The sequence below is a fragment of the Pyrenophora tritici-repentis genome, chromosome 1 (assembly GCF_003171515.1).
Source record: "Pyrenophora tritici-repentis strain M4 chromosome 1, whole genome shotgun sequence".
Classification (NCBI taxonomy): domain Eukaryota; kingdom Fungi; phylum Ascomycota; class Dothideomycetes; order Pleosporales; family Pleosporaceae; genus Pyrenophora; species Pyrenophora tritici-repentis.
The window spans coordinates 6,424,308-6,439,759 of NC_089390.1; the positions used below are offsets into that span (position 1 = coordinate 6,424,308).

Here is a 15,452-nt window from a genome sequence, read left to right on the forward strand (position 1 = left end):
CTACACCTCGGCATGGCCGCGGCAAGTTGGCTGCCTGCCTGAATGTCATGCCGATGCAACAACTGGTAGGATGAAGGAATATCAACCTTGCTAGCTAGGGTCAAGCAAGGTAGGTGGCGTCACTCACATCCACACACGCACAAAGTCTTCCAAACTCTATCAACAGTTCTAGATCCGGCTCCGGTTCTGACCTTGGGTCCGTCCCTCTGTATTTCCAGCCACGAGATTCTGTGCGTGTGCCTGTGTGCCTGTGTAATGCAAAGTAATACCAATGCCAATGGCAAAACCATAACAGAACTGCGGCTTCTGTCTCCGTTGGCGGGCGGGATGTACATCAGCCGCGACGGCGACTCGCGTTGCCCCCACCCGCATGTGGGAATTTACATATTAAAAGTTGAGTTTAGGAGTTTATATGTCAGTGGTGGTTTGATGGTTTTCGCTTTCGTTATTTTTGGTTCGCATCGTCGTTTTCGCCCTTCTCCGCAAAAGGGGAACGTAACGGTTATCGGCTTTCTCCGGAAACGTGGGCTATCTCAAAGTTCGCGACAAAGGTATCACAGGATTTTTCGATGGGTGTTTTGAGATTTCAGTATTTGATTTCCATTTGCTTGGCACTAATATGGCTTGGCGAGGCTGGAATGGTGGTTTGCAAAATTCCTATGGTTGAGGATCGTGTTTCTTCTCGGAGAAGAAATGGCCATATGTGTGGAGATGGGCATCAGAGGTAAGGGCAAAGGCGGTCAACGCAAGTCAATCAGCTAATTAGTAGAGTAAATTGTTATTTTCTAAAACTCTTCATGGAAATTCATGTACGTTTCTGTGGAAAGAACAATAACCTCCCCTATGTAGCGACACAGTTTCAACCTTGTGATGTGTCCTCCATATAGAGCACCATTCACATGCGAACACGCCCCAAACGCCATAAGTGACTGGTATCACTGTCCCCATAAACGCCATTGTGCGCTCCCGAAGCTTGATATGTACTCATTATTTGCGACCGCATCTAACCAGCAGTCCTCGGTTTGGCCTTGGCCTGCTTCTTGGCCTTTGCATCTACCTTTTGCTTCTTCTTTTTCTCTTCGAGCTTCTCATCTGCCTTGCGCTTCAATGTTGCCTTTTGTTCAGCCGTCTTCTCAATCGGCTTGAAGAAGCCCTCCAGCCTGCTCTGTTGTGCCGTCTTCATGTTCTTTTGCAACTTGGCTGCTCCATTGCGCACCCTGTCTTCATTGAAGTGCTTCTCTTCGACAAGGAATTTGACCAGTCCTTCAACATCTGGGGCTTCCCACTTGAAGTCGCATTCTGGGTCATCGGCAGGGCGAACATCTGGTTCCAAGAAGAGGAGGCGCGCATCGGCAAAAGGCCAGTCATCAGGGATGGTGAGTTTCTTGGACGATTGGGACTTGATGTGTTCGACAACTCCTTCCAGATCATTGTGCTCGCGGATAAGTTTTAGAGCGGTACTGGGGCCAATGCCCTTGATGGGATCAAGGTAATCGCAACCGAGGAGAATGCAGAGATCGATGAACTGAATAGAGTTAGCATGGCATGGGTTCGTGAGTACTGATTTGTCGTACCTGCTTCCGCTCCATCTGCAAGCCTTCAAGCACCTTGTCCAAGTGTATTTCCAGGATGGGCTCTTTGCGCTGCTCACTGAAGGTCAGATGCCTTAGCAGAATTGGCGTATCAAAGGTCAAAGTGTCCATATCCTCTGATGCCGCAGCATAGACTTTTCCTCCCCTTGCCAGCGCGGCGCACTGCGCCTCAGCTTCAGTTGGCGCGACAATGTATGGGATGCCCATGAGCTTAAGCAAGCGCTGGCACTCCTCGTTGTGCTCTCTCGTCACCCTGACTGTCCGCCGCGAGAACTTCTCAACATCTTCTGCTGTACCCGTCTCCTTTGCTTCCTCGGCCGCAGCGTGTGCTTCAGTCTTGCGCTGGAATCGCTTCGCAAGCTCACCAGATTTGAGCTTGGGCGGCGCGCCATCGAAGACGTATAGGGGCTTGATTCCATTGTCGACCATGCGCATGGTGCGGTAGAAGAGACCCATGAGATGTGATGTCGTTTCACCCGTTTCGCTCATGAGTTGTTGGCCATCGGATCGGACTGCAATGAGAAAGCTGTAGATGCTCATAGATCTACACTGTGTTAGGGCTAAGGAACGACGGCGGGTAAAACATGTGCATACGCATCCTATGTATGTTAGTAATCGATACAACACGGCGAAACATATTGGACATACTATAGCAACTTTGCGACCGAATTGGTTCTTGATCTCTCCCTTCTTGACGGCCTCGGGCGTGTGCTCCTCAATGAGCTGATACAAGTGCTTGATACCCATCTTGGCTTTCTTTGTTGCGCTGCTTATGGGATGATTCTCGGGCTTGTTTAGGCGTCTGGAGCGTGGAGCGTAGAAGAAAGGCAATCGCGTGGAGGCTGGAGAAAGTGACGGCAGTGATCGTCACGACGCGTCGCGCGTAATCACGATCCTGCATTTCTTGGCACCTCTACCCCACACATTCCCTATGATCGCTTATTGAGGCTCTGCAGGCTGCAAGGGCCTTCCAGATGGGTGCCAGGCGTAGTTGGGATACCCCACATCTCATCATAGATGAGCACTTGTCGCATACTTTACGTGATCATGTTTGACTTATTGCCACCTCGGAGCCGCGGTTGTCACTAACTTATGGTGGGGGTTCCGAGGCCAACATCGTCCAATTACGGATATCTTCTCCTTCTCTCCGGATATAACAATCCCCAGTTTTCCAAGAACTTGTGCATCTATTCACCATATTCAACATGCTCCGATCAGTATCCAGACATGCCTCAAGGCAATCACACACTCCAGTTCGATTCGCGGCTATCGGAAAGCGATACTTGCATGCTCCTGTGTCCTTTGACTGGAAGGACCCGTTGAATGCAAGCAACTTATTCACAGAGGAAGAGTTGGCCATCTCGGAAACAGCCGAATCATATTGTCAGGAAAGGATGCTTCCAAGAGTCTTGGGCACGTAACACACTGTGACTGCTCTGTGCAGCCAGCTGACGTTTGCAGAGGCATATCGCAATGAGAACTTTGACAGAAAAATCATTGAAGAGATGGGCGAGCTAGGCCTTCTAGGCGCCACGATACAGGGCTATGAGTGTGCCGGCGTCAGCAGTGTCGCAGCTGGGTTGATCACCAGGGCCGTGGAGCGAGTCGATTCGGGTTATCGTTCTGGGTACTCTGTGCAAAGCTCGCTCGCCATGGGAGGCATTGAGGAGTTTGGATCCCAGGAGCTCAAGGAACGTCTTCTCCCGAAGATGGCCAAGGGCAAACTGTTAGGTTGCTTCGGTCTTACTGAGCCGAATCACGGATCAGACCCAGGCTCCATGGAGACAGTCGCAAAGCCGCATCCCACAAGGAAGGGGTACTATTCGCTTTCTGGATCAAAGACATGGATCACCAATTCACCCATTGCTGATGTTCTCCTTGTATGGGCAAAGCTAGAGAGCACAGGCAAGATCCGGGGCTTCATTGTTGAGCGTGACCAGTGCCCTCCGGGTACTCTTGAAACCCCACCAATCAAGCACAAGAACGGTCTTCGAGCGTCGATCACGGGCATGATCCAGCTGGATGAATGTCCTGTTTCAGAGGCCAACATGTTTCCTGATGTTGAGGGTTTGAAGGGACCTTTCAGCTGTTTAAATTCGGCAAGATATGGCATTGCTTGGGGTACAATTGGCGCACTCGAAGACTGTATTGCAAGAACGCGCGAGTATGCGTTGGAGCGTAGACAGTTCAAGAACAACCCGATTGCCAAGTATCAGCTTGTGCAGAAAAAGCTGGCAGACGCTACAACAGACGCTGCGTATGGTATTCTAGCAGCCCACCAAGTCGGACGGCTCAAGGATGAGGGCAAGGCTGCCCCAGAGATGATCTCCATGATCAAGAGGCAGAACTGTGATCGAGCCTTGATCAACGCCAGAACGTAGGTTGTGGCAAGCCGTTTGCTCAGGACGATACTGACTATGAATAGACTGCAGGAAGTGTTTGGCGGCAACGCGGTCTCGGATGAGTATGGCATCGGTAGACATGTCGCGAATCTGTTTGTGACGCAGACGTACGAAGGCCAGAGCGACATCCACTGTGAGTCTGAGTACGTTATTATGACGGGCTCCACTAACACACTATAGCGTTGATCCTTGGCCGGGCAATCACAGGCCTACAGGCCTTCTGCTGATTGCTACAAAAGGTCTTAAGGTGAGAGTCACTGTGAGGTCGGTCCGCCTGGTGAGGAAGCTATCATGAGTTGCTGTTGCTGTACTACCAACAAAAGTATCTAGCGACGTCATCCAATCATAGTAAGCCCGTACGCTGTAGGCGCCTGCAAGCCTCATGGACAGGCGATGTTTTTTTAGAAGCAAATGCATATGCATATCAAACCGTGAAGGCCGATGCACGCCTTTCAGGCTGTCTCGAACGCGGCAAGTGTCACGTCTGATTGCCCAAGCACCTTACCCGCCGCCACCCTTACGGACGTCAGTGTACTGACCAATGTATTGGTGACCATGTAGAAGGACACGGCAGCTGTGAATGTCAGCCTTGACGCATGTCCCCTAGTCGTGTTGTAGGTTGCCACCGGCCGCGGCTTCTGGGCACCTGAGTAAGAAACGCTCGGTGAATTTTGTGGCCAGCGATTGTTTTCGCCTCTTGCGGTTGGACCCGACACATGATAAATGGGTTCGCCCCTGCACTGCCCTGGACCGCTCCTTCACACCCAGCTTTACCGCTTTACCGTCTCTCACCCGTCGTCAGAGGTATGTGAAGCGTGGCGGAGGCGCCATCCGCTGATACGCCGCACTTGCTTTCTTTGGACCCCCCGCTAACTAACTAACCGCCTTGCCTGTGCAGACATCCCACTTCAACTCTTCAACACCAACTCTCTCTACCGCAACAACCGCGACCCCGAAGCACACAATACCCACACTCCCACACAGTAGCCATGGCTCTCAAGCGCATCAACAAGGAGCTTACTGATCTCGGTCGGTATGTGATATATCTGCCCTACCAACTGCGAGACTCGTTCTTTTGCTCGCATGACAGCGACCGGTTGCGGGGCGCTACAACGTGGACGCCCAACGCCCAAGACTCATAACACCATGACGAGGGAAATATATGGCTGACATGGCACCTGCAGTGATCCTCCCTCTTCTTGCTCGGCTGGCCCTATCGGAGATGATTTAGTACGTCACCCTTGTCCCAGACGCCTGCGGCTGAGGCTTTGTTGCCGATATGGCTACAGGTGAAGAAAACACACGAACCAAACATGCTGACTTTGCGGTAGTTTCACTGGCAAGCAACCATCATGGGCCCTGTACGTGTGCACACCCGCACTTTCATCCTGGGAAAACCTCTACACCGTGCCAATAACTAACATGCGCAGGGCGACTCACCATATTCCGGCGGTGTATTCTTCCTAGCGATCCATTTCCCCACCGACTACCCCTTCAAGCCCCCGAAGGTCAACTTCACCACCCGCATTTACCACCCAAACATCAACTCCAACGGTAGCATCTGCTTGGACATTTTGCGAGACCAGTGGAGCCCTGCTCTGACCATCTCGAAGGGTACGACTCTCCTGAATACCAAGTGTGCTAGGCCTGTTGCTGACGCTCCTACAGTGCTTTTGAGTATTTGCTCGATGCTGACAGACCCGAACCCTGATGACCCGCTGGTTCCCGAGATTGCACATGTCTACAAGACCGACCGGTCCCGCTACGAATCGACGGCCCGCGAGTGGACCCGGAAGTACGCCATCTAGACAAGCATACGTGAGAAAGCGACAGGGCATGGTTTCGTTAGGATGCGACAGACGACAAGAAGAATGTGTGAGGGCGGTCGGTTATCAAGAGCATACCTTTGACGGTATGATGGATGATGGGAGTTTTCTACACTACAGCATGCATGCTGGAGGGGTTCTATAGTACTTGCTATCATCACTCTTAGCAGAACAGGCTTATTTCTCTTCCTGTCCTTATTCTTGACTGCAATGGTTGCCATCAGCTAACCAACAAGTCACACATCCCTGCATACGTCAAGAGTTTTCGAGTCCATATGTAATTACATTCGATCAATGAGGAGATGCGACTCTATGGCATACCATGTGCTTTACAAGGTGATATTGTTACATGTCGTGGCTTGTTATAGCTTTTTGCCGTGGCGAGAAGAGATCATGGTCTCTCTACATTGTTTTCTGCTTGAGCTGTGGCATTCTCAGCGGAGCCCTGCCCTGGTTGCTGACTACCATCTGCTACTGCTCTGACTGCAGACACGTCTGAAGAAGGCGGTATGGTAGCCTTCTCCTCGGACAACGTCGTCTTTTGTGCCTCTGTTTGCAAGACTTCTTCCATCACCTTCGCAGGCTCCTGGGGTCCTTCATTTTGTCCCTCCCTTGCCATTGTTTGAGGCATTTTTTTATCCTCAGTATGTACAGCGACTTCCTGCTTCTTTTCTACAACCCGATCCGCTTCCCTAATCGCTTTTGCTGTCTGAGCAAGTGATACCCGCGTTTGCTTAGACAGGTGCTGACCGTAGTTTTCGAGTTTTTCGCGACGCCGAAGGTTGAGCATATACGAGGTGCCGACGAGAGGTGTGAGCAGGGAGATGCGTGTATTCTGCTTCACATCTTGTGCCAGAGTTCTATGTAGATGCGCAAACGTGGCTTGGACGTGCTTGATGGCTATGCCTTTACGGCCGAGATCGTTCGTTGGGTCGGCAGGATCGCGGAGGCAGAGCATGTAATCGGGGAGGGGCTTTATCTCTCCATTCTGAGCGAATGTTAGCAAACTGAAAACATGACTGTCATTAGGTCAATTTACCTTGATCTGGACGTTGGCTGTATCGGTGCGTACAGGGTACGCTATCTTGTCGAAGTATTCGACAGGTTTAAGTGAGACACCCTTTGTTTTCGTGTCAAACTTAGCCCAGAACTCGAGGAAGTTCATGAGAGCCCCAGCAGCATCATTCCGCGGATGCGGCATATGCTTGATACTGGCCACTACCATCATGAACAGCGAGTATGATCCAAAGCCTCCCCGAAAGACGTCCGACAGACCGCGAACGTTGAGAATGGTCTTGATGACACAAAACAGCTTCTGTAGGTAGGGTATCTCCTGCATGTACTTTGCCATTATCTCTCTCGATAACCACGTATCGTTTGCCAAAACAATCTGGACATCGAGGCCTGATCGTTGGTCTTGCGCGACGATGAGGGGGTATCGAGCGTGACGGAGCGCAGTTAGAATGTAGTATCCTTTTTTCTTGAAAACTTTGTAGAACAAATCCCTTAGCGTCGCTACACATTTTCTCCTCTCGTCTTCCGGGGGTGGCCATATCGCTAGCTTAGGGTCCTCTACCTGGCGTTGGCTGCGCAACCGGAAGTCGATGTCTGATGTAGGAAGAGCGAGGCCAGTTGTTTGTGACCCGAAGACATCTATGTGATGCTTGGGTACTCGTTCTAGTACGTGATTTCGCACTTGGTCGATGACGTGTTTTCGAGCATTCTGTTCGTGTTGAGTTGGTCTAGAGTATTTGTAGAATTTATCGATTTCCATGTCAAGTCTAGCAGATCTTGTTAGTGTGCGACTTCGGTCCAAATGGTCTGAATTGTAAGTACCTATTCATGCCTGAAGTGACCCTTTCCCGATCTACGCACCACGGCAAGCAGCTCTCCTTGATGAGCGTAGTCGGTACTATGGGCATCACGGCAACACCCTCGTACTCCTTGGACTCACTGAACGCCCGCCTCGTCTTGGCCAGCAGCTTCTCTGGACCAGTAAGCGACTGTTCTCGATTGTCCTTCTGCGCACGACTGTTTTTCGCGACCGATGCTTCCTGCTTGGAGCCTAGGAATCGGCCTTTGACTGTGGTCATCCTCCTCACCGGCAGTTTCTTTGGTGACGTTGTGCTCGTTCCCTTTGCTGGCTTCGTACTCGGGTTTTCTGCTGGCTCCCCGCTTGGTTGTACGGCGACATGTCCGCCCTCATTGTTTGCTTGTTGGGAGCCATTGGTCCCTCCGGGCTCTATGAGCGTTTCCTTGGTATTTGCATCATCGAAATTGGCACTGGTGCCAGCTTGTGCTGCTTCTGTCACTGTGGAAAGCAGACGTTGACGAGGGGTGGTCGGCAAGCTGGAGAGGACGAAGTGATGCCATAACACAGCCGACGGGGCATAGCGGTTATGGGCGCGACATATTAGGCGCGTATGGGAGGGTTGCATGAGGACGCCTGTAATGGCGACAACTCGCGACACAATCCAGGTGGTGGTGGTTTTGCTCACTGTGCATGCATGCATGCATGGTTCTTCGCGATATAAAGTGCCAAGCATCTAGTCTACTTTGAGCTACAGCGGAGAAAAGAGAGACCCCCGCGGCCATGCTGAACTGCCAATTGCTCTACTGGCGGGCCCGCCTTTGGCATATGCTAATGTTGGAACGTCAGATGCGCTGTCTCAATGTGAAATGGCATGTGTGAAAACGCCAAATTGCGAACTTTATGTTGCGGCAGGCCTAGGCGCCAGAGGCCGTCCACGTCGGTCCACTTGCGGCACATGCTCAAGAGGCCCACACGCTCGTCCGATATGAGAGTCGGCTGACATCATGTTGACAGTCTCAACAAAACTTCGCAGAGCGGTCAGTGAGCGAAGCGCGTGGAAGGTCGACGAGATTGTAGGCGGCGCTGCTAGCCAGCTGCCAACCTTGTTGCAGAAAGCCCGAGCTGTTGCTGTTCGGTTCCCAACGTCACAGCAATGCTTAGTGGGGCATGAACTATCCCACCACACGGCCAGCTTTTCTTCCCCCATTGCCCTCCTTGGGCTTCTATGAGCTTCTTGACACACATCCCGTCTTCTCAGTCTTCTCTTTGAGCCTACACCCTTCGTTTTAGGCAGCTACAATTCCTCCAGCTTTTGTGACAGCTTAGCGCAAGACGCTTGGTACGTACTGCCCCTGCCTGTAGCTCCTTCTCCAGCACCCTCCAACAAGAGAGCAGCAGCAGCAGCAGCAGCTCTACCTACCAAGTGAGATTCGACACTCACTCTATACTGGTCTGTGCCTACACATAGTGATGCGCTATTTTCCAACCACCTAACCTTCCATGCCTTTGACTGCCATTCTATTCTCTTCGCCTACAAGTATCTAACGCGTTCATGTAGTGCGACGCATACACTTAGCCTGCGTGAGCCATGGCCCCTCCTACGGATGACAAAACCGAAAGGCCTCAACTCGAATCCCGCATCAGCGCACATCCTGCCCTTCATCCCGATGTGACCAATGTACCCGTCACGCCCGGCGTCCACCTCTCAGGCAAGACGGCCTACTTCGACGAGAAAAACACAAAGAACACCAACAACCTACCCTTTGATCCAGAGACTGCCACACCTGGGCCCTCGTGGAGCGCTAACTCGTATTTCTCGAACCAACAGAGAGCCGATCATGCAAGCGCGTCCACTGAGCAGGCAGCAGGTGCGCAGAGCGGCGAGGAAGCCCATGGTAAGTTGAAGAACACTCAAGGCCTTGACGGCACGCATGATCTAGCAGACTTGGACCCGCGCGCCGCGCATCCTGGGCTCAATCTGAGTGGCCGTGTCATCAGCGCAACTTTCGCTATTCCCTACACCATCGGCTACTCGCCAGGCAACGACTGGGAGCTGGATCCGCGACGAGGGACTTCTGCTTTGTTTGATTCCTTCTCTTACCTAGCCTCGAGCTCGTCTCCATGGAATCATACCCTTGTAGGCTGGACGGGCGAGATCTCACATGCAAAGACTGCCTCAGTTGTAGCGGCTACACAGGCGCCTATGAACAAGGCTGCAGCGCCTATTCCTGTGGATCCCAAGCGTCCGGCCCAGGCAGCGCAGGCTCCCAATGGCTTCCGTATCGGCCCCCAGGATCGAGCACGATTAGAGAAACAGCTCGAACGTGACCACGGTGGCAAGATCGTACCAGTTTGGCTGGTCGATGAGGTGGATGATGGGAAAGATGAATACATATTGAAGAACCAAAGTCACTGGCGGACATACGCTGAACACGAGCTCTACACTCTCTTCCACTACAAGCAGAACGAACCAGCCGATGGCCGCGCTGCACGGAAGTCGTGGGCAGACTATTACCGTATGAACAAGCTATTCGCGGATAGGATCCTCGAAATCTACAACCCCGGTGACATTGTTATGGTCCACGACTTCTACCTGATGCTACTGCCAAGTTTACTCCGCCAACGCCTTCCAAACATCTATATCGGTTTCTACCTTCATATCCCATTTCCCAGCAGCGAGTTCTACAGATGCCTGAGCAGACGAAAAGAGATTCTCGAGGGCGTACTGGGTGCCAATATGATTGGTTTCCAGTCATACAGCTACTCGCGACACTTCTCATCTTGTTGCACTCGAATATTGGGCTTTGACTCCTCTTCGGAAGGCGTCGATGCCTATGGTGCCCACGTAGCTGTTGATGTCTTTCCCATCGGCATCAACGCTGTATCAACGCAACGACAGGCCTTTGGCGACCCAGAAATCGACGAGAAACTCAAAGGAATCCGAGAGATGTACGCAGGCAAGAAGCTCATCGTGGGTCGCGACAGGTTAGATGCTGTTCGTGGAGTTGTCCAGAAACTCCAGGCGTTCCAGCTGTTTCTTGAGAAGTACCCAGAGTGGCACGGAAAAGTTGTTCTCATTCAAGTTACCAGTCCTAGCGGCGTTCACACCGATAGAAGCGATGGTGCGCAAGAAAAGGTGGTCAACAAGATCTCGGATCTAGCGGCGAAGATCAACGGCACTTATGGTACACTGGACTTTACACCTGTTCGCCACTTTCCCCAGTACCTTTCTCGCGAAGAGTACTTTGCCTTACTTCGGATTGCAGACATCGGACTCATTACCAGTGTACGTGACGGTATGAACACGACAAGTATGGAATACATCATTTGCCAGAAGGATAATCACGGCCCACTCATTCTCTCCGAATTCTCCGGTACATCGAGCTCTCTAGGCAGTGCCAGGCACATCAACCCCTGGGATATGGGTGGAGTGGCTGATGCGATTCACGATGCTCTGAATCAGAGTGACGAAGAACGCGCAAAGTACCACGCAGAACTTTACAAGCATGTTGTAGAGAACAATGTACAGGCTTGGACGAACAACTACCTGAAGAGCCTGATGACGAATCTAGCATCCTTTGACCAGTCGTTTGCTACACCAGCTCTGGACCGGGCTAAGCTCCTCTTCCAATATCGGCAGGCTACCAAGCGACTATTCATGTTCGACTATGACGGCACTCTAACACCAATCGTCAAAGATCCTTCGGCAGCGATCCCGTCTGACCGAGTCATTCGAACTCTCAAGACTCTAGCAGCAGACCCTACCAATGCCGTATGGATTATCAGTGGTAGAGATCAGGCTTTCTTAGACGAATGGATGGGCCACATTCCTGAGCTTGGCCTTAGTGCTGAGCATGGCAGCTTTATGCGGCATCCGCGCAGTCAGGACTGGGAGAACCTGACTGAGACAACCGATATGAGCTGGCAGAGCGAAGTTCTTGACGTTTTCCAACATTACACAGAGAGGACTCAAGGTAAGCTGGAGCCAACCCCACTCCAAGGAAATAATGCTAACAAGTATATAGGCTCCTTTGTCGAGCGCAAGAAGATCGCATTGACCTGGCACTACCGGCGAGCTGATCCCGAGTATGGCGCCTTTCAAGCGCGAGAATGTCAAAAGCAGCTCGAGAGGACTGTCGCTAAGAAACACGATGTTGAGGTCATGACTGGCAAAGCCAACCTTGAGGTGCGCCCAAGGTTTGTCAACAAGGGCGAGATTGCAAAGAGGCTTGTACAGGAATATGGCGAAGGTACTGGTAACGCACCCGAGTTTGTGCTTTGCATGGGCGATGACTTTACAGATGAAGGTTAGTGTCTCACTTCCAAATCTTCAGTTCACTCGCTAATCATTTGCAGACATGTTCCGCTCGCTGCGACAGTCCAAACTACCGACAGATCATGTCTTCTCGGTCACTGTTGGCGCCAGCTCGAAACAAACATTGGCAAGCTGGCATCTAGTCGAACCTTCGGATGTTATCTCTGTGATTTCATTGCTGAATGGTTCAGCTGATGCAGGTAATGTTGGTGCAATTGCAGTCGTCGACGGGACCGTTCCTGAGTCTCGGCTAGTGGCAGGCCAGTAGATGTACGACGCTGACATGTAACATGATGGATGCTTTCTAACGATCAAGTCCCTATATTAAATCCAATGTTTAGCTCAGGAAAGCCATTGGCCCTCCATAAAGCACAATCTTCTTTTCCAAATGGCAATGTCTATGTCTTTCAGTTTGTGATGTTGCTTTATCTCAAATATCACAAGTTGCCCCTGGAGCGAGCTTCGTTGCCAAGCTAGTGGAGTCGGCACATTTTGGGCTTTGAGCCTGACATCCCTGCACCACGTGAGCAAATGACTCGGTAGCCGGATGACCTTCCTAAGTTGACACCAGCGTCTTGGGAATACGGGACGTCAGAAACATTGCGTAATATTTCATGTCCACTGGTTCGCAGCGATTCTTGGAGAAGCGGGAAGGTTATCTAATTCCCGCAGCAGAGGTCTAGCTAGCAAGCTAGGGAATAATAACAGTACCAGTACGACGATTCCGCGACACCGGCAGTATAACTCTTCTAGGTTTGGTCCGTTTGAGCCTATCGGATTAACTAGACTCTTTTGATACGACCTAGGCTTCGAGAACTGCCAATGCAGATGAAACCTGTAACGCCTAGCATTTGTCCCGCCCCAACGACGGTACCCGGGGGTTTTCCTTCGCTCTGGACCGGAACTACTACCGCTGTCGTTGGACCCGTCTTTTACCAGCCATTCCGCTCCTTTCTACCTATCCCCTTCCCCTCCCGCGCTGGAACCATTACACTCGTTTTCAAACTACTCTCAGAAGCAAAACATCTGGAAAAAGCAATCTTACTCAAGTGAAGCGCTTAATAAGGACGCGAATACATTGCGTGTATCTATTTACAACCCGATACCTCATCTGCATCATCCGTACAGGGACCTAGCTTTTTCACACATTGCGACATTACACTTGTGCCATATCTACGAGACACCTCGCCGCTTGGTACTACTCCAACATTACACGAAAAATTCTCGGCACGCGGCTCATCCTACCCAAACCAACTTTACACAAGACACCATGGGTCTCATTGAGAAAATGCAAGCTCGTAGGTCCTACCTCGCTTCATCACCCTGGCCCTGGTGCCTTACTGCCCTGTGATCATCAATTGACATAATTGCTTTTCTCTAGGCCTAGAGCTCTACCGTCTCGAACAGCGCTACACTCGCCGCGAAAAGCGCACGACGTTCATCAGCGCTGCCCACTACGTCGACGGCGAATACATCTATGGTTCTGCGCCTCCTTCGGCAAAGTCTACCAACTCGGCCGGTAGCAAGCGCTTCAGTGTCATGCCTTCGATACGTATAAAGGAGCTGGCGCGCACCGGCACTGGGCGGTCATAGACTACCTGTTTGAATGAGCTGAAGGCTGTTGCGCTGTAACCATCAACAATAAATGGTTGTCTGGTCCAGGGGTGACCGGCTTGAGAACAACAAAACGCCGGAGCCGGGAGTGTCCAATACAGGAGACACATTGTACGACCGATGATGCGCTACACGCCATGTTTCTGCTACTCGAGGTCGCACACAACAAAAGTTGGGCGCATGTTAGGAGTGGAATGAGGCAAAATAACCCAGCCTCACCACTATAACTAGCCCAGGCCGTGCACAAAAACAAAACAAATCACCAACGCAACGACATTTACGGCAGAAACATACCATTAACGACGCATACCGAAAACAAAGGGAACGGTCGTAAAGGGGACAAGAACTTTTGACTTTGACGTCGATATGTTTTTACACACTTGACATACAAGCTTAACTATTTCTTATTATTATCTTTCGACACTTTCCTTTCCTGGATGAACATGTATTCATGGCATGTTGCGCAACTATCGAGAATACCCTTGTTTTTTTGCTTTTGCTTTTTCTACTCAGGCTGAGATGCTAGTCATCGTAGTTCAGCAGTCTACACGAATCTACATATTGAATAAAAACTTGTAAAACTACAACACCGTTCTTGATGCTTCGATTTGCTGGTGCTGGTGCTTGCTCACTATGTAGCTCACCTCTTTTCGTCTTGTACGTAATGTGCACGCTCAGCGCCTTCTGCCTGATGCAAAGCGGATCTACTGATCGGAGCTTATGCCGTCATGTGCGCTTCTATGGATTGACGTATGCCAAGCGTAGACTAAGCGTAGAGATGGTCTGGTTGCGCTAATGGATATCTACGTTAGTATTGCTATAAGCTTGCACAAGTTCTCAGTATAACGTGACATAACATGTGTGCATCTCATGCCCGCATGTGACTTGATCGTCCAGATTTACAAGTCGCGTTGCACGTATGTCGTATCGCTCCCGGACTGTGTGAGCATTAATTATGTATACAACGCACGGTGTTTCCGTCGTTTCTCACGTGGGAAGTCGAGGGATGGTTGTAGAATGAGGACAAGGAGAAGAGGTAATTACCGACCATCCTCTTGGAAATGCGGGAGAGAAAAGCGTGGTCGAGTCCAGGGTGGGTCCCATGCGTATAACACTGTATATGCTTGTCGCGACTACGGCTCGTGCTTTAGCTGGCATCCTGTACCGTACCTTCCTGTTCCAATACTGCAATGTGGCCAGGTCTTCACGCCTTCTCCACTTCAAGAGAACATGGAAAACTCGATCCACGGTACACTGTCTCTTCCCTGTGTTCTATAATGTTTATTGTCTAAGTTGCTTGGAGTATGGGCATGATTGTAGTGCGTTATCGTGGTTACGCTAAAGATGGAGGCTTCTTCTCGTTGTTGTCGCTGTTGATATCATGAAAACATGAAAGAAGCAGGAAGGAGCCATGCTGTAAGTGAAAGAACCTACCACCGCTCTTTCCTCTTCTTATAGTCTTAGACTGCATACGTACCTGAGCGTTGGGCATCACTCACCGGCACCTGCATTCCACCGGCCCGGTCTTAGTGAACAACCTCACCGTCACTATTTCCATATCACAGATTAGGAAGGATGCCAGCGTGGAAGTTGTGAGATGTGGCATTTACGCTCTTTCCCTTGATAAGCGCAGATCGCTGAGTCGCCATACATACAGCAGGCACACTATTAATTTCGGTACTCTCCACTCTTGTGACTTCATATCCATCAGCGAAGCGTCTACTGCATAATCAAATGTGGCTGCCCACATCATCTCTTCTTCCTGATCGACGGGGAATATATCCGACTTCGTCGTTCTTAAACACGTGTCTCTGTATCCTCTACCGTGGACGTGGATATGTTTAATCTGAACCTGGGGGGCCTCCACTGCTATTGGCCGCATATCCTGCT

The 15,452-nt window shown here is 50.9% G+C and overlaps 6 protein-coding genes across 6 annotated transcripts; 4 read left to right on the forward strand and 2 right to left on the reverse strand.

Annotated features, from left to right (window-relative positions):
- Positions 1–1,003: 1,003 nt before the first annotated feature.
- On the reverse strand, positions 1,004–2,339 carry PtrM4_025190 (Exo, 5'-3' exonuclease (including N-terminal domain PolI); the record flags this gene model as incomplete). Its single annotated transcript, XM_066103648.1, has 4 exons — positions 1,004–1,525; positions 1,575–2,141; positions 2,177–2,191; positions 2,241–2,339. The coding sequence occupies 4 exons, from the start codon at positions 2,337–2,339 to the stop codon at positions 1,004–1,006; spliced, it is 1,203 nt and encodes a 400-aa protein (XP_065965850.1).
- Positions 2,340–3,097: 758 nt separating this feature from the next.
- Positions 3,098–4,221, forward strand: PtrM4_025200 (CaiA, Acyl-CoA dehydrogenase; the record flags this gene model as incomplete). The annotated part of the gene is made up of 3 exons (XM_001932277.2): positions 3,098–3,969; positions 4,018–4,127; positions 4,175–4,221. The coding sequence occupies 3 exons, from the start codon at positions 3,098–3,100 to the stop codon at positions 4,219–4,221; spliced, it is 1,029 nt and encodes a 342-aa protein (XP_001932312.2).
- Positions 4,222–4,983: 762 nt separating this feature from the next.
- Positions 4,984–5,802, forward strand: PtrM4_025210 (Ubiquitin-protein ligase; the record flags this gene model as incomplete). The annotated part of the gene is made up of 5 exons (XM_001932278.2): positions 4,984–5,027; positions 5,179–5,224; positions 5,326–5,355; positions 5,425–5,608; positions 5,663–5,802. The coding sequence occupies 5 exons, from the start codon at positions 4,984–4,986 to the stop codon at positions 5,800–5,802; spliced, it is 444 nt and encodes a 147-aa protein (XP_001932313.1).
- Positions 5,803–6,211: 409 nt separating this feature from the next.
- Positions 6,212–8,258, reverse strand: PtrM4_025220 (TRF4, DNA polymerase sigma; the record flags this gene model as incomplete). The annotated part of the gene is made up of 3 exons (XM_001932279.2): positions 6,212–6,808; positions 6,860–7,601; positions 7,657–8,258. The coding sequence occupies 3 exons, from the start codon at positions 8,256–8,258 to the stop codon at positions 6,212–6,214; spliced, it is 1,941 nt and encodes a 646-aa protein (XP_001932314.2).
- A 963-nt stretch (positions 8,259–9,221) lies between these two features.
- Positions 9,222–12,216, forward strand: PtrM4_025230 (glycosyltransferase family 20 protein; the record flags this gene model as incomplete). The annotated part of the gene is made up of 3 exons (XM_066103649.1): positions 9,222–11,607; positions 11,659–11,940; positions 11,990–12,216. The coding sequence occupies 3 exons, from the start codon at positions 9,222–9,224 to the stop codon at positions 12,214–12,216; spliced, it is 2,895 nt and encodes a 964-aa protein (XP_065965851.1).
- Positions 12,217–13,218: 1,002 nt separating this feature from the next.
- On the forward strand, positions 13,219–13,541 carry PtrM4_025240 (uncharacterized protein; the record flags this gene model as incomplete). The annotated part of the gene is made up of 2 exons (XM_001932281.1): positions 13,219–13,246; positions 13,330–13,541. 2 exons carry the CDS (start codon positions 13,219–13,221, stop codon positions 13,539–13,541), a joined length of 240 nt encoding a protein of 79 aa, XP_001932316.1.
- Between the last annotated feature and the right edge of the window lie 1,911 nt (positions 13,542–15,452).